Genomic DNA, 22,052 nt, shown 5'->3' with positions numbered 1-22,052 from the left:
CCGGGTTCAAAGACTGGCTGACTCCCGGTACAGGTCTAAAACCGGTTAGTCCGACATTGTGCCGGGTAGCGCGACTCGAATCGGTAACAATATAACACAAAATTTACACCTAAGTGCGCACACGGCGATCACTTGTCAGATCTCGAAGATGCGATGAAAAGTACGTATTCCTCGGTCGTAATTGGAATTTGGCATTAACAGGGTTCTTCTATCTGTGCTATATGTATTATACCATCTACAAGGTCATCTTTATTATCATACACGCTATAATGCAGTCACTACATAACTAGGTACTTAGATACTTCTACAAAAGCACTTCGAAGCGTTATACTCTTATATAACTTTGCCGGAGGGCATATAGATCAGCGGAGATGAGACCGCTCGATCACTCCGATAATGTCTCACCCGTCGTCCTGCGTGTCCTCGTCCTTCGGGGACGATTGTTCGGCGTCCTCCTCGGACATATCCGCAACCGTCGTTGGTGTCGCTGGCACTACTGGTACACCGCAGTGGGGAAGTTACTCTTTACGGTTAAATCGTGTCCGAGTCTATTCAGGAAAATTGAACTTCGGGAAATCGTGGTAATCTCCCTTTTCGCAAGAGGATGGATAACGAATCGGCGGAAGTGACGGGGAGCCAAGAAGATATCGCTGCCCGTTAGCGAAACGGCACCACGCGCGGATGACCAAGGTCCGTTGGCGTGATGAAACGACTGGAGGTTGACGAGGAGGATCCGGAGGGCCGGTCGGCTACACCTACGGCTTCCGAAGTCCTACGATTCCCCGCTTCGTTCTACTTTGTTTAATACGCTGATTCTATTAGCCTGCAGGGTACCGCCCCGCATTCCTCCGGGAGCCTCAAGATATTAGGAGGAATGAGACTACGCGCCTGACCTTGCCTAATCCACTGGCCCAACAATTAGCTGGCTATTCCAAATTAAATAAGCGAGCGACGTGCGCCGCTGTCATCCAGCCGTTCTCCAGGTCCCCTTGGCATCGGTTATTATCACCCCGTGATCTTGGCCTTCAAGTTTGGAAGACGGGACGACGTTCACCTAGACATTGACGTAGCTCGGAATCTAGCTCGTTGCGACACGGATTGCTGTCCACGTCTCTTCGTGTATGACATTGCCGACTGTCGCTTGGGTATAGGAACCAGGATCCACCTTCGCTCGACAATTGCCATCACTGTTATCCGGACAACCGCGCGTGAGTTGATGGTTCACTTTCCATCTCCGTAATACGTACAACACACTACGCTCACACGTCGAAGTACAATCCGATTTATGTACTTCTTCTTCACGTTGAAACGTCTATATTTATTCCACGACAGGTGTTCCTCAAGGTTACTAATATTGCCTTCGTCTAGCAAACACGTGCTTTGCCAGGCATGTGCTGACGCTGTCTATTATGTATATCGTTTTGATTCGTCATTGAGAATAAATTTTTGACAACACTTTTTATTTCTTCCTACATACAACATCTCGATACCCAGATTACGCGTTACGTCATTCGCGCCGGTTGAACTTTGATTTTTATTCAAATCTGAGGTGTTTTTACTTTGTTTAAATTAGATAATATTCGCGAGACGCTCATCCTCGGAAATGAAAATTATATTTAGAGAGAGAGAGAGAGAGAGAGAGAGAGAGAGAAAAAATTCGTGACGTTATTTAGATTCAAGCATCGGCTTATAGTGGAAGCCGCGGCTTGTGCGTCCCTTGGATTTATTTGCGGCAGGTAAATGGTCGCGGTTGTTTAGAATAGAATTTTATCTTACGACGAATAAAATATTATTAAGCTTATCTCTATTCGTCGTCCAGAATAAGCACTTGTTACGTGCTGCTACGCCTGTAGCGATGTATTTATTATTAGTTGACCAAGGAAAAAAAAAATAATTAATTTTCCGTATTGCTTGAGCGGAAAAATTCGTTCAACTCACGATCAGATTCCAACGTTCGGACCGCTATACAATTCCGAGGAAGAATACAACTGCCTTTCCTCGTTGAGAGTCGTCCACTCGGTGAAATTAAATTCTTTGCTTCCCAGTCACGTAACACGCTATACCTATGCATGCGTACAAAATATTGTGAGCAAGTTTCGGTTGCTTTTCTTAGAATTTTTTACAGTCCAGGAAAAACATGATAATATCAGTTGTTTTACTGTCACGAAACGGCGCATACGAAATGAGGAATAACAGATGCTGTCGGGTTAAAAATGGTTGATGACGAAACTGGCAATTTCGCAGTAGTATAATATACATCGTAGGTACATGCATTTCCGTATACTAGATTAAAATTACAAAGTCCCCGAGCGTCGATGCAATTTCCAAGGAATAACAGCTCACAAACTCGTGTACGACAGGAACGATGACGATACGTTGAGACGAACGATAACGCATGCGGTTGAAAAAACTTATCTACGCAGCCGTAGCACAGCTGGAGAAAAATTGCGTTGGGTGTGCAGGATCGGACAGAAATGGGAACCCCTTGCAATGCAACTGTACAAATATCGTAATCTTGTATTATACGGTTATACAAGAAGTATGACACAGGTTCCCACCTACACGCGTCGGGTCTCCGCCTATAACGGTGATCTCGCCTCGCCTTGTGTCGTTCCTGAGCGATTAACGAAAAAATAGGTATAAGATATAAGGTGCCTTCGGCAGGAAGCGTGCTCATCTTTGGCGTGCAGAGCACGTCACGGGTCCGTGAAAATAGCCCGAAACGAGGCAGCGATATCTGGAGGAGAGCGGAAGTCGCTACGGCGGCGTTATCGCGCCGGAAATCCGCTCTTCGGCTGCCGTTTACACCTCGAGGTATAAATCGCGGAGGGCACTCCCGTATCGTAGCTGACTTACCGCATGGACGGCTTTCCGCCAGTGGAACGAAGCCTCCTCACGTCTACGAGTCAGCTCCGCATCCTCCCGCTTCCTGATCTCCTCCTGCTGCAGGTGTGACGGGGGCTCCTCTTCCTCGCCTGGGGGAGACGAAGCCGTTGATCTTGATCGGCCGCAGCTCCGGCCATGACACTCGCGATAGTCAAGGTCGACAAGATTCGCTCTTTCGCCCGGTTCCACTAATTCGAGCCTGCAGCTACGGCTCTCGATCGGAGTTGCGTCGCGACGCGTTGCAGCTCGACGCTTATTCACCGTTACATTACCCACTCCGTTAGGTAGGCACCTAAAGCGATTCTTTGAGTTCTATGTACCGCCGATTATCGCCTCGAGCGAAATACGCGACTCCACCGACCTACCGCCTTCCTCCGACTTCTCTCTCTCTCTCTCTCTCTCTCTCTCTCTCTAAGCCCCACTCCACCCCCCCCCCCCCTCCCCGCCCCTCCCCCCTTCGCCCCTCCCTCAGAACCGGGGCCCAAAATGACGCGAAGTTGGGTCTAACATGGGACCGAAAACTCGCGTGGCGCGTGTAATGCCGAGGCTACCGCCTGCCGCAACTGCAGTCGGCGGCTACACTCCAATGCTCACTCGTCGTGGCGACACTATTTCTCTCTCTCTTTCTCTCTCTCTCTCTCTCTCTTTCTCAACTTGGGTTTACACACACTCTACTCTCGGTGGGTAAATTGTTTATTAGCGTCGCACTACTGTCGCCACCGGCACCGACGACGACGACGACGACGACGTGGGCCAGGCTAGGCCGCGGCTAGACGCAAAGAACAGAGTCGGCGGCGGCGGCGGGGACGGAGGCGAGGTATTTCCAACTCGGTTGCGAACGAGTCGAGTGGGAAACTTCTCGGTGACACTGTGGGCCGCGACGCTAACGTGCTCCGGCCGACCTAGTAGCTATTATAAATAGTTGACTGGGGACGACAAGATAAGGAGAGAGAGACAGAGAGAGAGAGAGAGAGAGAGAGAGAGAGAGAAGCGAAAAACCCGCATTGGCACACTCGTGAAATGAGAAATAAACACTTGAGGCAATTTCTCGCGAGATGAGAGCTGCACTGAAACAGGGATCTGACACACGTGGATTCGACACCAGCACGTGCTTCGAACTTTAATTTTATGCCCGCTTTGGCTAGGGTAGCGGGTATACGATAGGCTACACCTTGCGTTGAGAGAGGCGATCCTTTATGGAGAATAGTTGTAACTAATCAATGCTAATTTGTTCACCCGATTCCAGAGGTACTCCGATGGTGCAGTGGTTTTATCGGTGCTTTTAACGAGTAAAGTCATTAATTGTGGCTAGTTTGTTTAGTTTGTTTCGGATTAACGAGCCACTGAAATGACTCTCTTCCCTCGATGACGTGCATCTGTAAGGTTCGCGGATTGATTTACCGCCACCATTAGTCGAGTCGTAAATTATGAGAATGCGGGTCCTCCGCTCCTGGTTCGATTCGGAGTTTTAGACCTCAATTCATTCAAATCTATTGGCATCTTACCTTCCGCAATATATTTGAAGAATCTCTGATCGAAAGAAGGTGCAATTATAATTGATCGTAATTGTTGGATCCAGAACGCAAATAATGCAAATTATTTTCCTACTCACTTCCTCTTGATGATTAATATATACAGTACTGAAAACGAACTCTTTGCAGAAAATGATAACGCGTCTGTGTGTGAGGACGGAAGTGCGGATAGAGATATGAGCGGGAGGTGCAAGTGTGAGTGTACAGTATAAAGGGATAAAGCGATCAAGAGTTTATTACTGTGCAGTTTATATGATAAACCGTTTTTATTTAAATAATTATTTATATTGCTTTCGTTTTCTTTTTTTCTTTCTTTACCTTCTCCATTTTTCTTTTCTTGTATAATATATATCAATAATAATAATAATAATAATAATAATAATAATAATAATAATAATAATAATAGTAGTAGCAGCAGCAGCGTCCCCGTTACGTTAAGACATAAGTGAAGTGTATATTATATATTATTATTATACGGTGATATTCGAGACACGCCCCTCAACGGTATGGCATTATACACACGGTGCGGAGGCGCACCCCAGCCTGCATAATCCGGCTGCCGTAAGGTTGTCGAGGGACACGAAGCTTCTTCGGAGGCGTTTGAGGTGGAGGCTTGTCACGTTTGTCGCTTATCGGACAGATGAAGGATGAGTGATGAAAATCATGACTAGAGGCGGATGGGCCTTTACGGGTTAGTTGCGGAGAGCGAGAGAGATGATGGCGAGAGAGTGAATTATTCATTGTTTATTTTTCGTCGCGTTTGCTTTCGTTGTTGTAGGCAATTCTTGTCGCTGTGATCATTTTTTCTTGAAGATTTTATTTCTTTCTTGTCCTCTGTTCGTACTTTGGTTTTGATGTTGCGCTTATTCCTCCTCTTCTTCCTCCTCCTCCTCCTCCTCTTCTTCCTCCTCCTCTTCCTCCTCTTCCTCCTCCTCCTCCTCTTCCTCGACCTCCTCCTCCTCAACCTCCTCCTGCTCGAATTGAGGCTCCTCGATGTCTTCGTCGGCGGCGGCCTTCACGTCTTCCTCACCCTCGGGAGACTCTGGGTCACCAGCCTTCTTGCCTGGCCGTTCACCGAACCACTTGGGCAGCTTCGCTGTTGTTCGAAAATCGAGGTTAGACACCGTCGTAGATGATCGCGGACTGTCCGCGAGCTGATCGTCGGCAAGACGAGAAACTGTTTAGTACCGATACAGGTTTTGGTCACTTTGGTACCACTTGATATTATGGGCATCGAGAAGTGCTTTTCGACCAACGTAGACAACTATTTTCAAACAATGACGATCACCGAGTATGAAAAATTTCTATCTAAGATTAGCTCAAAGTCGGATTTTAAAACTAATAAACGCAAACGTCTGTATAGGTGGCCACAAATGGTACCCGACTAGCCCATTTAACTTTCTTCGTCTTTGCCAACGATCGTCTCGCGTTCACGTTGCAGAAAAAAGTCATCCAAAAAGCGAAACTCTGCCGTGACGAAAGTCACCGAGGACGGGGGATGAAGCCCTTCTAGTCCTCGCAGAGGCAAACCTACCCTTCTGGCGTCCCTGGAACTGTTGTTTTTGTTCGGCCCAGTTCTTCTCATGGTTCTCCTTGATCAGATCGGTGAGACCCTGGAACATCAACGAAAGGTGGCATGCTAGGGGCGATCACTTACGTACTCTCGATCGGTCCCGAGTAGCTGTCGACGATGAGCTCTGCGCTATGCGGCTATGCGGGTCAATACCGTATCGGAAAACGTTCACGTGCAGGGACGGAAAAGATTCTCAATCACGACAGATCGGAGTGAATTTAGTTTGTGGTTACGGTATAACGAGTGAAATTAACGAGTATAACTGTATAACTGGGAAAATTAAACGTATTTGGTGTGTAGTGAACGTGGTGTACGTGAGACCGTGTGCTTAAAGTGATGTAATCCAAGGACAAAAGCAAATAAAATACACATTCAAATTCAAACCGTGTGTGGCCAGCGAGGTCAAGGGGTGAAGGGTCAGAAAAATGTGTTGTTCAATCGTGCACGGGACTCACTTTTGCTGCGTTTCATGAACTGTTCTGATCTCTGTTTCCAAACTTTCTCGTTGTACTCCGCGAGAAGGGTGTCGTAGCCCTGCGGTTCAATTTAAACGCCACGGTTAATCATCGGCAACCACACAATTCTTTATCTGTAGTCTACGTATCTTACACTCCCGATTTTGCACATCCTGGACTATATCGAGACTTGCGAATCGCGATTTTAAATACGCAGGGACGCGTCTTGGCGATCGGATTCGTCGGCTATATCGTCATCGTACGGTCAGAGTTGTCGGATCCCCGATGAATAATTTCACCCCGAAAAGCTGACCGGAAAACTCGGCAATCTCGCGATTAGTTCCGCGAATCCCGGTCCGCAGAATTCAACTTTTCAGCGAAAATCGTTCACTGGGAATCCGCGCTACTGATACTTACACCCTCGAAAAGCTTCTTCTTGTCGTCGTAGGACCTGGTGTCAACGCGACGTTCGTACTTAGAGGCGACCTGGATCTTGGGCTGTTGAGAACAAAGATTTCCTTATGTACTTAGAATTTTCTCACGCGTGATCGGTGCTGTTACAACGGCTCCGATTTTTTATGCAAAATATTTGACGAACCGGGTATTTGCCAGTCAGAGCTTCGGGGTCGAGACCCTTCTTCAGCGCCTTGTGCCTCAGCTGCTGCTTCTGTCTTTCCTTAAGTTCTTTCAGCTGTGAAAAAATCGGTAAAATTAGCATCAACCTCCACCATCGGCAAACGGGCAAGGCAATCGGCGGAGAGGCTGTGATCTAATTAGACTCACGTCGTAGTCCTGGCGTTTCTGGCGCTCCTCGAGGTCGTATTTTTCCGTTTCGAGCTTGACGATGGTGTCCCATAGTTCGGTGGCCTTGTACCGGAGTTTGTCGATGTTCAGGCCTTCGATTTCAAGGGGCTTGATACGGAAGCTGAGGGAGATCTTCTTCTCCTCCTCGAGCTGGGCGGTGGTCTTGTTGCGCTCAATTTGTGCGGAGGATAGGTTACCCTGAGCAAAAAAAATCGGTATTCATTTCTCCGACTCTCGACGGTGCCTTCGAAAATTACACCCCGATCGATACTCACGCCGAGGTCCTTCTTGGTGATGGTGAAGTTGGGTCCCTTCTTGGTCTGGTCCTTCATCGCCTGCATCATCGCCTGACGCTTCTTCTCAGACTCCTCAAGGCGCCTGCGTGAAAAAATACAATCTTAAAACACTGCCGTGCAAAATACCGGAAAATCGTATTTATCGACGGATAAAAGATCAAAGTTACGGATCGTTAAATATTTCAAACGCACCTTCTCTTCTCCTCGATATCCCGCTGTTTCTTCTCCTCTGAAAAGACATTAAACATCATCATTCAGGGACGCGGTAATGCGCGAATGACGCGAACGTGACTAAAACCGCTCGAATCGGGATCCTTTCGGTAATTGGATTCAAGTGCAGTACAAGGTAAGCTAGCTCACCAATTTCGCGCTGGCGACGTTCTTCCTCCTCCTTCTTCTTCTGGGCCAATCTCTTCTCCTCATCAGCGCGAGTGATTTTGCGCTTGGCTTGCTTCTCCTGTTAAAATATGCAAATTATTTAGCTCCGGGTAATCGGCAGGAGTCACAATGACGACGCGACGGTTATAACCCACGCACCTTGAGTCGTTTAAGCTCATCTTCTTCCTTCGACCTCTGTTTTCTCCACTCAGCGATGTACTCCTTCAATTGTTCGTCGAGGTCGCTTCTCTTCTGTTCTTGCCTCTGTACTCGCAAATCAATAATTACGATGTGATTAGTGAACGTCGGAACGTTTTAAAACCGACAGACCTTATAATATTCCGATGCTCTCTTCACTCACCTTCATGAACTCGGGGTTCTCGCCGGATTCCCTGAAGATCACCGGAGCAAAAACAAAAGTCGTTTTAGTCTCGTCCCTCGTGCTTCTTCACCCCCTTTTCTTTTCTTTTTTAAATCAAACCTCCCCTTCCCCTTTCGTCATTTAATAATCATTCCGTTTTCAACTCAACCCTTCTTCTTTGAATTCCCCTTTTTTGGTTAAAATCTTTCTCTTCTTTCTTTATCTAATATTGTTTTGTTTTTTTTTTTCCCCCGACTTTACGTGCATTCACGCCCCCACGTATATACATTTTACACAATATGCACACATCACGCACACTTATTGTACACATACATATATATATACATATACATACACGCACACGCGCACACACGTGTATATTATGTATATACACGCGACAAACAGACAGCCGGACGCACGCAAATAAATAAACGTATAGGCTGGCAGGCGCAGGCGGCATGCGGTCAAATTACGAGCACTTTTCGCACGTCTTGTTATATTTACATTGTCGGCTTACGACAACGTTTGGAGGATTAGTGTTACAGTCAGGCTTTACAGGTATGCACGTTCACAGAATGCCTTTGCCGTGCTAATCCAGGTCCATGATATATCAGTTGGTCGGGAGTTTCGGGATCAGGAAATTTGCATCGGGCGAGGAGGGCTGGGAAAGCGAAGAATTTATTCGATAGTCACGATGAGACAGGGGGACGGATAATTGGAGCAAGAATTTCATTCCGTTCCAACTTCGTCTCTGCCGTCGTTATATAAATTTCACCGATGTATTTCACCTCCGCACCCTTGTCGTATTGGGTGTGGATAATTATCCTCGTAACAAATACGGGTATTATTTTAACGGTTGTCATTCGCATAATTTCGCCAGTAATTATTTTCGGTTTTACAACGTAACTTCAGTGCGATCGTTGTTGTTACTATCATCCATCCCCCGTTACTTTCACCGTTATTATCATAATATTTATCCCGTTTGACGTTGTTCAAACTGTGTGAATACAGCTACGCGAAGAATCGCTACTACCGCTTTGATTCGCAAAAAATTCACGCGTCTCGGTCGATCGTTATAGAAATTTTATTCAACCAACGAGAAGGGGTGAAAAATAAAAAATAGTGCCGAAAAACCGTGGACTGTAGAGGTAGAAAAATCAAATCACGGGGAAACAAAAACGAAAAAAACTTGACAAAGATATAAGACACAAAAATATAAAAGTAATATGTACATGTACCTCACGTGTGTATTACAAATGAGAATTTGAAGAGCAAGATGAGATTGAGAGAAAAAAAACAAAAAAAAAAAAGAATACCAAATCGTCGTTCGTTAATGATTGAAGAATTAATTGAGGAGGAGCATTGGTTCTTAATCGAAGAAAATAATATACGTATATACGTGCACAGGTATAAATAAAATAATTATTATACATATGGGTGAGGAACAACGAGTATTATTCACGTGTAACACCACGTCATACGAGCTTGAACACCTCGAGGTCAACTTACTTTTGTGACGCCCTACCCCTATAAAACAGAAAGCAAAACTTGAGTTAATTAACAATTTATTTTTCATCCCGAAGTTAACGATTTCAAATGATCATCATTATTATTATTACTTTCATTATTATTATGATTATTATTATTATACACCATATTTCATTATGCGCATTATTATTATTATTATTATTATTATTATTATTATTATTATTATTATTATTATTATTATTATTATTATTATTATTATTATTATTATTATCATCATCATCATCATCATAATCATAATCATCATCATCACCATCATCATCATCATCACCATAATCTTCATCATAATCTACATCATCATCAGCATAATCGTGATATCTAAAGCTACGAGCGGACAATTATCACCTGACTATGGCTAATAAATGACAATCGCTAATTAGAATTATACCTAGACGACGTAGACGTATTTGATTCTCCTATCTCTCAATGCTGGCACTTGATATTATAGACTAGCAGCTACTGCAGTATACACATTATACATGTATACGTACTTATCGCTTCTTTACAGCCCGTGTAGCTCAATAAATTAGCAAAGATGTATTATGTAGGTTTTGCGCAAATCTTCGAAGTAATTGTATCTCCTATGCATGTATTTTGAATTGGCTGTCAGGAGGAATTGTGGAGTGTCTCATATAATGTGGCGATCGTTAAAGATCGTTGGAAATTCTGTCTTTGGTTATTAATTTTGTTATTTCGGATATGTGCGTGCGTGCGTGTGTGTGTGTGTGTGTGTGTGTGTGTGTGTGCATGTTGCAGGGAAATTTTTTGTTGTTGCAGTTGTTGTGTTATTTTCATTTTGTATGATATGGCCGCTTTACTCATTCCCTTCAACAATCGTTACTCTTGTTAATTTTGCAGCTATATATTATGATAATTCACTACTCTTGTTATTATATCACTGTCATAAACATTGTAGTGTTTACCGTTTCACTATTTCTTCCTACGTATTATAATAACTACTTTTGTGTTATGCATACGATTAATTCATTGGGTAAAACTCAAATGGGGGAAACAAAAAAAGAAAAACTACAGCTGCTGCTAGTACAACTACCGATATTGCTATATTATTTCTGTTATTCTATAATATTCTCTGGGGTTTTTCGAATTTGAGTTAGTTCATGTCTTGTCATCTACTAGCATCAATTCATTCGCATCGCTATTCTTGCATCATCGTCATGGTCTCCATTTACTCTTCATTCGCATCTTCATCACCGTTACCATCGTCATGATCATCATTACCATCGTACCAATAATAATAAATATATTATATATATATATATATAAATGAACAATAATGTATAAACGTCACATCTCCGTTAATTTGAAAGTACCCACGTAACAAAAACTGCACGGAAAGCTCGCGTTGCAAAAACAAGATACAAGTCACAAGTACAGTTGAAAAAAAAACAAAAAAAAAACAGAAGTATACACGTGTAACAATGAATTTTACAGTGCTGGTTTTAAAATGAATAAAAAGGCAAAGAGTCAAAGTCGAAAATGAAAAGTGGAAACAGAAATAGAAGCAAAACAAAAAAACGACAGCGATGTGCATTAAAAACATCGACTTCAAAGCTGCACATATATTCATATATTTTAATGTATTATGCATAAAATGTACAACGCGATTTGAAGTGCATAATAAATTGATTATGCGATATGTGAAAGCATTGAACAACGACACTGTAAAGTATAATTTATAATGATCAGAAAGAAATGGCAACAGCTTAAAACGGATGGATAAAATAGTGTGATTGAAAAAAATAAATAAAAAATGGTGGAAGAATAAGTAAACAAGACAAACACAACAATCTTTCATTTTCCCAAACATTCCTGCGGAGCTCTTCAGCGTAGGCGCAAACGGACGTACACGACGGACGGACGGACTTACGGACGGACGAAAAATAATAAAAAAATACGCCAAAGAAGTGAATGAGGAAAAAAGTTACAAAAATACAGTCAATAAATTATCGAAAAAAAAAGTAACAGGTAACAATTGCGTTGCGGTTACATGTACAATAACATTATTGATATTACAAACGAAAATAATGAGCGAATCGAAGACAAGGGGAACAAAAAAATAAAAATAGGTGCATAGAGAATGAAAGACAAAAACAAAAACTGAATGAATAATATGCGTATTAATAAAAATAACGAAGTAAAGTTCAAATCGGCTCAAGTATAAAACGGCATGTAAAAATTTGTAATGTGTGTGAAGAGAGACAGGTGGATAGATGTAGATCATAGATGTACAAAGATATAGAAGTACATGAATTGCGGTTACTGCGGACGGACAAAATCGTATAGTACGTACATGAAAGCGTAAATGAAAATCGAAACGTCGCGTACATGTCAGGGAAAAAGGACCGTGGCATGTACCTGCGTTATAGAAATTTGCCTCACGCAAATTCACTGAGAGAAATTTCCAATATCATTGTTACTGTAAAGACCGAAACTAATTTCATTTTTGCCGTAACCGATGGAAGTATGGTTTTTGATAAACAACGAGAATGACTCAACACGTTACCGTTCTTTTTCATTACGCGCAATTGTAGTATTTTTTAAAATTATTTCAACTGTTTCGATAATTTGATTTTGGTTAAACCAAAATTAACGCCAAGTCCTAGTTCAGCCGAAAAAATTTAGTATACTAAAAAATAACAAACATAACTTTGCAGTAACCAGAACATATTTTACTGACAACTTTAATTCCACTCATGAGTTTCTTGTGCCACAATTTATTCTGATTCTAAAAATATTTAAATCTTTCTCGCAGTGTTTCATATACGCTGTACACGGACGCAGAGAGAAGGAGAGAGAGAGAGAGAGAGAGAAAGAGAAAGAGAGAAACATGAAAAGGTAAAGAGACAAAAATAGAGAGAGAGAGAAAGATATTCCATAGAAGAGGAAATAGACGGTAAGTTTGAGAGAAGTAAAAAGAGAGTTTGTGAGCGAGTGAGTGAGTGAGCGAGTGAATGAGTGATTGAGTGAGTGAGTGAGTGATAGAACTTACTCGATCTTCTTCTCCGGGTGCCTGTTTCGTTCGAATCAAGGGATCGCGGCGCGAACCGACCGACCGACCGACCGACCGACAGACAGACAGACGTGATCAGGGTAGGTACACGTTCGTTCGTACGGCGGTGCGTTGGTTTCGTGTGTTGGAAGGTTTGTTGAGTGTGCGGGGAAACAGAGACAGAGATACATACCAGAGTCAGTGATTTGTTTTTTGAATTTTGTTAAATGGTTTTTTTTCTTTTTTCTTTTTTGAGTTTTTGAACTTTTTCTTTGGTTTCGTTTTTCACTATCGTAGGCTGATTGTATGATCTGTTAGTATGTACAGTATATCAGAGACTTCGATTCTTCGAACATTCCCTGAGGGGTATACGACGAGGAACCTTGCCGCGGGAGTTGCGAAACATTGCCTGATTCCCTCGGGAAATTTGTTGACTGTGACAAACGTGAGCGTAAAACCTCTCCAGCATTAATCAAAGTCATTTCGTCGTGTAGGCAAAAGTCATTTTCGACGAAGAAAATCTGTAGTTATGTGAATGTAATTTACAATTCTTTGAAATCTTGATTTAGATCACAGTTATTGCAAAAATGTGTAATCGAAGTGAATACAGCTGCTCAGTTAGATTGCCTGCGTCGTATAGAGTTTCATTGGACTAAGAATAGACGATCAAGTTTGTACACCTTACGACAATTTAGTCATTTGACTAAAAAAAAAAAAGAAAAGAAAGTAATATGCAAATTTCTGTATTCATATACAAGGAGTTTTAATAATTGATGATCTATTTGAATTGCAACTAGTCGTACAAAAGAAAGCCAGTAAAATCTCCGCGATTAATCGATTTTTGTTGGAAAATTTCCGTTTTTCAGAATACGATTGCTATTGGAATTTTGCAAAGTCAACTCCTTGCCGGGAAACCAGAGGGTGTATGTATTCGCACCGCGGTATTCCAACGACACCTCATGCCTAAATACGAGGATGGCTTACATACTATAATTACCTAAGTCGCATATGCGACCCTACAGTTGCTACTCAGCTCGGGATTACAGCCGGCATGCCTGGTTACTTATCAGGTGTAACAAGCCGCGAAATATTACCAGATGCACGCGTCGGTCATAGATATTTTAGAAATTGTGATATTAATTTCTGTAACAACGCTCCGGCTAGATATACACATATAAAATATACTGCAAATGAATATTATACGTATATTTGTATACGTATACGAGTACGATTTTGTAATCTGCATAACCGTACGCGTTAAATGTTGAAGCGTTTCTATGTAATAAACGGCAGAGTCTCGTTCATATGTATGCATACGTATCTTGAATTTATTTATAATAGCAAACGGTAGCCGAGCCGGCTATTTTTATCCCGAATGACGAGGGCGACGGCTTACGGCGACGCCGACGTCGGTCCATCGTATTTTTAAGCATTTGCGCTGCCCGATCGAAAGATTGTTACGTTTTATTTTACTCTTCGACTCTTCCGAAATACCTTTGATTTTCGTTGCCGTATTTTTTCTATTTCCTCTACCTGATAACTGCAATGCGCACTGACAATATTATTCGCACGCGTAAAATTCTATCAATCCCGGCGCCTCCTCAATTCTACGTCCATCCTAGTTTTGTTCCAATCAAATATGCGTTCGTATGTATGATTTGTATGTTACGTATCCCTAAATACTAGCGAAAAAAGTGTTGTGTTCGTTTTTTTTTTTTTTTTTTTTCAAGCGAGTGATGAAAACCTAAACTACGCAATGATATGTATAGGTACATCCCATGCAGGCTGATTAGCTACTTATACTTTTTAGTTATTATATGTGTCTACTGTGCACTACGTACTCTGTATTCGTATACACGACTAGATACCTAGTTTTCTAAATACAGGTGTAAGTATGTATTATATATCGTGTAAAATCGATCAGTTATACTCGTGAATTTTTACTAAAATACTATTATTTTTTTGTTTTTTTTTTTCTTTTTGTTTGCTTTTTGCTCTCAAGGAATTATTAGACAGTTGTCGAACGGTGAAGAGATCTGGCTGCACTTACTTCCTGCAAAAGGAGAGAAAAAACACACATGTATGAGTATAAAGGATGCAGATAGTTTCGGAGTTACGTTGAGAAATGTTAGGTAAACGTATGTAAATGAAGAGTGTTATAGATATATATATTTATAATATTCTTCGTCATGTTACATAACGCTTTTATTAGATACTCAAAGGGGTGACACTTACACTTCCTCGACTTCCTCCTCCTCCTCGGTGCTGTAAATCAACAAACGGACACATGGTTTTTTTCCTCTCTCACAAACATTGACAGTGACAGGGTGCATACATATATAACATATGTAACAGAGGGAATTTGAAGGGTTGACTCGCGGGGCAAAACGTACATATATATATGTGAATACAAACGCGAACTTTATCGTAGGGCACAAAATAACTTGGGTGTACAAAAAACTCGGTTACGTACTTGGAGAAAACAGAATGCAGACGGATATCAGGGTTAAAACGACGGGGTGAAGACAACGATAATGTTTTGCAAAAAAAAAAAAAATTTACCCACGCCGTTCTCCGTTTCACCATAAAACATACCTCCGCTGATTGTAAAACTACGAGTGTACATATTCGATAATGAAAATTGACGAGCCCTGCGGTGGGAGAAAAGCTCGCGGTCGAGCTTGCTACATATTTTCTCATTCAACGGTGTTCGGCATGTACTTTTCGAACATTCGCGGTATTTCACAACGGCTGCGATCGCGACGAGGAAAAATCTCCTTAAGGTCCAGGATCTGCGGTGGGGTGAAAATACTTACGAGTATTGGTCCTCGTCGTCGGACATGTTGGCTGCTTGTTATGGGTCTGAAACAAACAGAGATAAAGAGTATAAAAACTACGAATATCCTCAGGTCCTAGAATAACTTATCCGACCCCCAGCTTTCGCTTATATCCGGTTCCTATTATTCCGCGTGCGTTACGCGCAGGATAAAATAAGACACGGAATTTCGGGTAATTCGCACCGTGTAAAAAAAAATTTTACTACAACGCGGGGTTTCCTGCGTTCCACCGGCTGGCAATCCGGGGGCTGGTTAAGCTCGACGGATAGATTTGGCTGGTGCGGTAATCCGATAGCGCTTCGACACCGCTCTTCGTCGCAAGCTCTATATGGAGCCGAGCAGACCGACGTTTTTCCCCCCTCCCCGACTCCCTCACCTTATCCCCCGCCCCTTTTCCCACCCTTCACGATGGACCCGCCAAACTAATTATAGATCTCAGCAGCAGAAAGAGCTTTCAATGCGCCACCATTAGATTGTACAGCTCGGCAGAAGCTTCTTCCGTCCGCGGTTTGGACTTGGAGCCTTTACTTGACGCTTCGTGCTTTTCCTTTTTTTCAAAATTGTCCGACTTTACGGGTATCCAGACGGGGACCGTCGACTCGGAGATTCCTCAGCAGGTTTTACACAACCTTGCGGTAGTTCTCCGGGTTGACGTGACGATGATATTGCAAGCACGAAACGTCGACGATCACTGATTCGCTTGAACATTGTTGAAACGGCACCTTTTGCGAGTGCACAGACGCACAACCATTTCATAAACTGCAAGGCCTGCAGATATTTACACAGCGACTCGGTCGTCGAGGGCAAAGAGAATTTTCCGCAAACACGGTTTCGCCAAAATCATCGCTAAGATTCTTAAAAGCGTTTAGAAGCGGAAGCCAGTTCGAGTCGATTATGACTTGCTGATTTTGATTCCGGTATACACGTCGAAACATGTAGGGGGATGTGGTTCAACGGAAAATTCACTTTGCCTTCAACGGCCACACTGCCCGGAATCTCTCGGATAGCTCCGGCCATTGATTCCTCGTTCGTGCTGAACGACTTCCATTTTCCCGTTCTCCAGTCGCGGTTGGGTTGCACTTGATCAAGTTTTTCTTGAACTTCCCCTGCCCCGTTTCCCACCATCACCCGGTAACCCCATTGCCCGTACAACTTAATTATACGTAGTCTGAAACTGTCCTTCACATTTTTCACGAGTAATTACGATAGCGTGGAATATCACGGTTGGAAACGGCAACGCGACGTCGGGAACGGGATGCACTGCCGCGTGAAATGTAGTACGAGTACAGGGGACACGGTTGATGATATTTTTTCGGTTTTAGAGATACAAATTCGGAAGTAGAATCGGTGCGGAATTCGAAATTCGCGTCTCGTGCCGGCGCCGGAACTTATTACTATTGTTGTTCGATCGTGGATGTCTCACGTCGAGATCGATGTCGATTTTGTTGAAACTTACACTTGGGGGAGAGTTAGAGTTAACGAGTCGTAGGGTCTTGTTGGGCCCTAGCCGAGTGACTGACTGGTCACCACACACGGAAGAGCTTTTCTGGTGGAATGTGGAGTCCGCGACAGCTAGAGCGGCTCTGAGGGAGCAAGTAAGCGTCCGGGGCCAAGCCGACCAAACCGAGGCTCGACCCGACCCGACTCTTCTTTCAAAGTTATTAATAACGCTACTCGATTGAAGAGAACCGCGAAACCTGGAGGAGAGCCGACGCCGATGTTCGCGCGATCCGCGGGACGCAGAGGGCGGGGGAAAAAGCCCCGTCGTGCCCTCACCCCGTCCGTCTATCCGGGGTAAACTTACCTCAGGAGTTAGGCGCGAGGTTCGATGCAGCAAAGAGCCTTGATTCTCCGCACAGCGAGATCGAACCGATTAGATGCGAAGCACGGTCGCGTTTGCTCGGCTTACCCGATGATGGGGTTTTAGCCGTGCATCGCGCGTCTGCCGCAACTATTTTCGTCGGGATCCCTCCGCCCCCTAAAAGCTCCCTCTTCACCCCAGCGCCTAAAGCTCGCCTCGTTACCGCGAGCCGGAGGTAAAAAGCGACAGCGGAGAAAGGGGAGCGAGAAAAGTACCGTAGTCGTAGCCGTAGCTGTAGAGGAGTTAATTGGTCACGGACGACGTAACGACCAGCCTGATCTGACCCAACGTTGACCCTGAATATCGGGACGATCCATCTTTAGTCATGGCGTGCAAATATACGCGTGTTTGCGGTCAGCGGGCATTGCGGTACGTGCAGAGATGCGAGCTTCGCAAGCTTAATCGGCACCCTTTTTTGCCCGGGATATTTTCGAGCCGGATTTCGCGGCCGGGAAAGCTCGCCCCGAGTTTCCCCAAACCGGGGAACCGATGACACCCGGAGTTTCAGATATAATATTATGCGCGAGGCCTCCGCCGACTCGGGAGAGCGCGAAGCGCGGCGGCCGTCGCGGCCATATATGGCGGGGGAGGGCGTCGCGACGCCTATAAAGTTGCTCTCGCGGTTTGCGACTCGCGCGGACGCCATCGTTCACCGATAGCAGGAGAGCCTCGCGTGCACCTTAGAACTATGTTGTGCCGACGCGGATAAATACGCGCCCCCACCACGCCTAGGTATTTGCAGGATCAGGTTTTTTATCTTCGAGGCTTGCCGCTGGATCTTAAGGAATTTGGATCGACGCTGGGGGGGGGGGGGGGCGCAATCAGTCGGGAATTAAGAGAGGCGTTGTCGTTGGCTGGATTTAATTCAAATATGCGATTTGATGATTTGAAGGCAAGCTTCGTTGTTACGAACGATTTTGACCGAAAATCGATGCTTTGTACCAATTTTCTCAATTACCTGCGAAGATCTATTTAGAAATATAAAAATAGAAAACGAAGGGATTATAAACAGAGGCTTTTTCGACGCTTCGATTCGAGTAGTTTCGAAGTGACGGAAAATCTAGTTGACTCGTTCAAAGTTACTGTAGCGTGGCACATATTTCTATTCGGAAGACTATTTTTTACAAAACAACTAAAAATAATGTTCTTTTTTTTTTTTTTTTTCTTCAATCAATTTAATGTTGACATTTGTTGGTCGTAATCTACATCGGTACAATGTTCTAAAATTAAGTATATAACGATGCCAACACGATGGAACAAAAAAATGTTTCAGTGAACTTGCAGAAAATAATCTTCTGAAATCGAAGGAATCTTACACCTAATTTTCGAGAATTATCAAACGGTTTGCAATTAGACGTCGATATCGCACCCGATGTATCCGGTTACTTGATCTTTCCGATTCTCGCCGCAAAGCTAGTTTATCGCAGCTATGCGTCAACTCTGACGTGAGTGGCTTGGTCCGAAAACTCGAAACGCGTCAAACGCGTTTTGAAAACTTCGTCGTATCAACCTGTTTTTATAAGTTTTCACGACCTTTCGTGATATAAGAAAATTATTGTGTTGATCGAAAGTCACTTTTTATAATTTCAACGAATCTATACGTTTTCGAACTTCTAGAATAAAAAAAAACAGATTTTCAGACAAATCTCGGTGTGTTTATGTGTTACGTTTTTCCCAATTTATACGTTTATTTTTAAAAAATTTAAGAATACTTTGTTTTTCAGAAAAAAAAGAATTTTCTAATTTTTCTTTCAAAACTTTTTCATTTGGTTGCCAAGTCCTATCAGTTTCAGATTTTTTACTCCGTCGTCTTCGAGATGACCGCTAAAGTTTGTCGGACAAACCGACAGATTTTCCCTTTTTTATGGCGATAAAATATATCGCGAAAAATCAGTCCTTCCGGCTTGTTTTCCATTCTCTTAGTTTGTATGAGAAAATCTGATCGTCGACGGATATCAATATTGCTTGTCGTAAATCGAGGAGTTTAGGTGAACTTCTAAAATCACGCCCGAGCTTTTTCGCCCTATTTCAGAATGCTGTCCGACTTGCGAAACGAGGTCACCCTGCACAGCGCTCGTCTCATGCATCGACGTCAACAGTTTTTGGATGCTCAAGCCCCAACATCCTTAGCTGTCGTTTCGTACAGGTTCAACGAAGAGATAAAAAGAAACGGGATCCAGTTATTCCTGCAGGACTCTACAGGCCCTAATTTTATCACAATTACGGTTTTCGACGTCTGTTCGGCTTTGACGCACCATCGCGTCACGCAGTTACGTCAGATCAAGATTATAATCAGTGCTAAAAATATTTGCCTGTTACACGCATCAAGGATCATTTTCAATTAACCGTATCTAAAAACTTCTATCAGATTTAAAAATCCACGATTCCACTGAATTAATGATTCATCGCGGTAGACAGTTGGTTGATAACGATGCAAATATAATTAAGCTACGCTCTTCAAAAGCGTCGACGAGTGTTGTTCCTGAAATTTGCACATTAGCCATGGGAAGTAATGAAAATTTTCAATTTTTCTAACGTCTTAATATAATTCCACTATTGTCCTTATATTTCATATCTCCGGGTTAATGTAATGGAAAATAAAATGAATAAACAGGAAAAACGAGGACGAAACGAAAGTGGCGAATATACAATTTACGATTCGCAATATGCCGGCTAATAATTATGCGATAATTTTGAATGGGCTCTTCGGTAATTGTTCTCGGGACTAATGTGATTAGTTTATACAGTTTGGTACGCTGATGAAATTTTTTTTTTTTACCCAATTCTTCGTAAAACATCGACCCCAAGATTTCGTGAGCTTTGTGTAACGTTGCGTAACTTATCGTTGGCTAGCAGCTCGGCTTTCTCGCCTGAAATGTAAGCTTTAAAAATACATTTATTTATGATGTACGTGTAAAACGCGTATTTCGAGATCTGCCGCTGTTTCTGTCGCTTTCAAACAGCTGTTTTACAGTTTCTAGCTCTGCTCTACTAATCATCGAATAGCTTGAGATCCGGATCGCTAGAAACTAGTTCATTTTATACGTCAAGATATCTGTTAAAAAATACAATCGCTACAAACAATGGCCGTAGTATATCTCGCAATTGGGGAAAAAAATTTCAAGCCTCATCAATTTGTAAAAAATATTTATTCAGGAATTCACTTGTTTTTATTACATTATTTACATGGAAATAAAATTAGAATATTTGATTTTTGGCAATTCGCTTCACTGATTGTACACTGGTAGAATAGGTTTTTTGAAAGGTCGATCCCTTCCCCCAAATCTCAGCTGCCCAGATTCTTTCTTACCTCCGAAGCCGCCACCTTTAAAATAATAAAAAGATTTGAATTTAATTGTGGAATTGATCGATTCTCTCACACTTCACATTTATTTATAGTTTCATGTGTTTCTACACATTGTATACATTTATTGAGTGCTTGAATAATTATCGTTCTTTTATTTCTTAATATACAAGGAGACTAGAGTTTTCACATCCTGAACGACTAGATTTTCAACAAAACTATAAGCCAAGTTCTCAATACTTGATGTTTTACCTAATCGTCTGGGTTTCCATCCGCTCATAGTTCGTCCGCATTCAAAATCAACGAATATACGACAACCGTTGAGTGAAACGTCGTGAAGTCGACTTACAGCTCTGTGCGCCTGCTCTACATTCTTCATTTCAACAAAGGCGTAGCCCTGAGGAAGTCCTGTCACAACATCTACGATCAATTTGACAGACAGCACGTCTCCTTGTCTGGAAAAACACTGCAAAGTAAATGAGTTAACTCAATTGTCAACATGGCTTTTAGTCGCATTATAATAAAACACGAGTACTGTCTATGGCAAATGTTCATCAACAAACCTCTTTCAAATCGTGCTTTGTGATTTTAGATCCTAGTCTGCCCACAAACAAGGTTCTTTCTGGCTTTGACTTCAGATTCCTGGGCGGTTCATAGTGCGCTTCGATGGCTCGACTTACCGCCTTGTCGTGAGGTACTGTGTCGGTGCCATCTATGCTGCCAGCTTTGAGTGGATCATACTTTCGAGCGTAAGGGCTCCAGTGCTTCTGACTTTCCTCCTTGGAAAACAAGAAAGATGATTACTTCTCTGCGTCGTCGAGAACACGGTTATAGTTCATATCCCACAATTTAATGTAACTTCAATAAATTGGTGTAATTTGAACAATATTAATTGTTTGAACTACGGGGTAATCGAAGCTGAAAAACACGAATTATTGAACTTGTTAACCTAACTTTGAAACTGGGAAAACGTCGTGATTTAGATACAAAATAAAAATGTGGTAAAGTGCTGGAGCCATTTTTGTGATAATGATTCTGCAAATGGTTATTTATTTTTTATTAATTGGTACGCACCATTTGACAATGTGAATTAGCAATTCACACGTTTTCTTTGGTTCGAAACCTTCGTTGACGTTAAGTGAAAGGTTGTCAGGAAGCCCAGAGCAGATAGTACACTAGCAGTTATCGACAGAAGCTTACCACATTCGAG

The 22,052-nt window shown here is 42.7% G+C and overlaps 2 protein-coding genes and 2 long non-coding RNA genes across 15 annotated transcripts in view; 1 reads left to right on the top strand and 3 right to left on the bottom strand.

Moving 5' to 3' along the window:
- LOC124222212 (uncharacterized) overlaps positions 1 to 1,540 on the bottom strand; it is a 4,935-nt gene extending 3,395 nt beyond the window's left edge. For both annotated transcript variants that reach the window (XR_006883972.2, XR_006883971.2), the window contains exon 1: positions 406 to 1,540. This is a non-coding gene — a long non-coding RNA (uncharacterized lncRNA). The remainder of the gene's footprint in view (positions 1 to 405) is intronic.
- Positions 1 to 21,289, top strand: part of LOC138191162 (uncharacterized) — a 27,528-nt gene extending 6,239 nt beyond the window's left edge. The window contains exon 2 of the long non-coding RNA XR_011177495.1: positions 19,571 to 21,289. This is a non-coding gene — a long non-coding RNA (uncharacterized lncRNA). The remainder of the gene's footprint in view (positions 1 to 19,570) is intronic.
- TpnT (Troponin T, skeletal muscle) overlaps positions 4,666 to 22,052 on the bottom strand; it is an 82,516-nt gene continuing 65,129 nt past the window's right edge. Inside the window, exons 1-15 of one of the 11 annotated variants that reach the window (XM_069137225.1) lie at positions 17,482 to 17,619; positions 15,657 to 15,702; positions 15,076 to 15,105; positions 12,841 to 12,861; positions 9,795 to 9,812; positions 8,286 to 8,316; positions 8,084 to 8,188; positions 7,907 to 8,003; positions 7,739 to 7,775; positions 7,526 to 7,628; positions 7,230 to 7,448; positions 7,045 to 7,137; positions 6,864 to 6,944; positions 5,953 to 6,031; positions 4,666 to 5,514 (exon numbers count right to left, since the gene is read on the bottom strand). In XM_069137225.1, coding sequence (XP_068993326.1) covers positions 5,282 to 5,514; positions 5,953 to 6,031; positions 6,864 to 6,944; positions 7,045 to 7,137; positions 7,230 to 7,448; positions 7,526 to 7,628; positions 7,739 to 7,775; positions 7,907 to 8,003; positions 8,084 to 8,188; positions 8,286 to 8,316; positions 9,795 to 9,812; positions 12,841 to 12,861; positions 15,076 to 15,105; positions 15,657 to 15,682 — 1,173 coding nt within the window. In that variant the 5' untranslated portion in view covers positions 15,683 to 15,702; positions 17,482 to 17,619 and the 3' untranslated portion in view covers positions 4,666 to 5,281. Of the gene's footprint in view, positions 5,515 to 5,952; positions 6,032 to 6,446; positions 6,526 to 6,863; positions 6,945 to 7,044; positions 7,138 to 7,229; positions 7,449 to 7,525; positions 7,629 to 7,738; positions 7,776 to 7,906; positions 8,004 to 8,083; positions 8,189 to 8,285; positions 8,317 to 9,794; positions 9,833 to 12,840; positions 12,862 to 15,071; positions 15,106 to 15,656; positions 15,703 to 17,133; positions 17,326 to 17,481; positions 17,620 to 22,052 lie in introns of those variants that run through there. The other 10 variants (XM_069137226.1, XM_069137224.1, XM_069137228.1 and 7 more) reach the window with 10 other exon arrangements.
- On the bottom strand, positions 20,669 to 22,052 carry LOC124222210 (U11/U12 small nuclear ribonucleoprotein 35 kDa protein). The gene is made up of 4 exons (XM_046632960.2): positions 21,917 to 22,052; positions 21,406 to 21,621; positions 21,095 to 21,308; positions 20,669 to 20,863 (listed from the first exon to the last, which is right to left on the bottom strand). Exons 1-4 carry the CDS (start codon positions 21,917 to 21,919, stop codon positions 20,766 to 20,768), a joined length of 531 nt encoding a protein of 176 aa, XP_046488916.1. The 5' UTR covers positions 21,920 to 22,052; the 3' UTR covers positions 20,669 to 20,765.

The sequence above is a fragment of the Neodiprion pinetum genome, chromosome 6, assembly GCF_021155775.2.
Source record: "Neodiprion pinetum isolate iyNeoPine1 chromosome 6, iyNeoPine1.2, whole genome shotgun sequence".
Classification (NCBI taxonomy): domain Eukaryota; kingdom Metazoa; phylum Arthropoda; class Insecta; order Hymenoptera; family Diprionidae; genus Neodiprion; species Neodiprion pinetum.
Note: the sequence above shows the minus strand (reverse complement) of the source record. Positions and strands in the feature narration are given on the sequence as shown.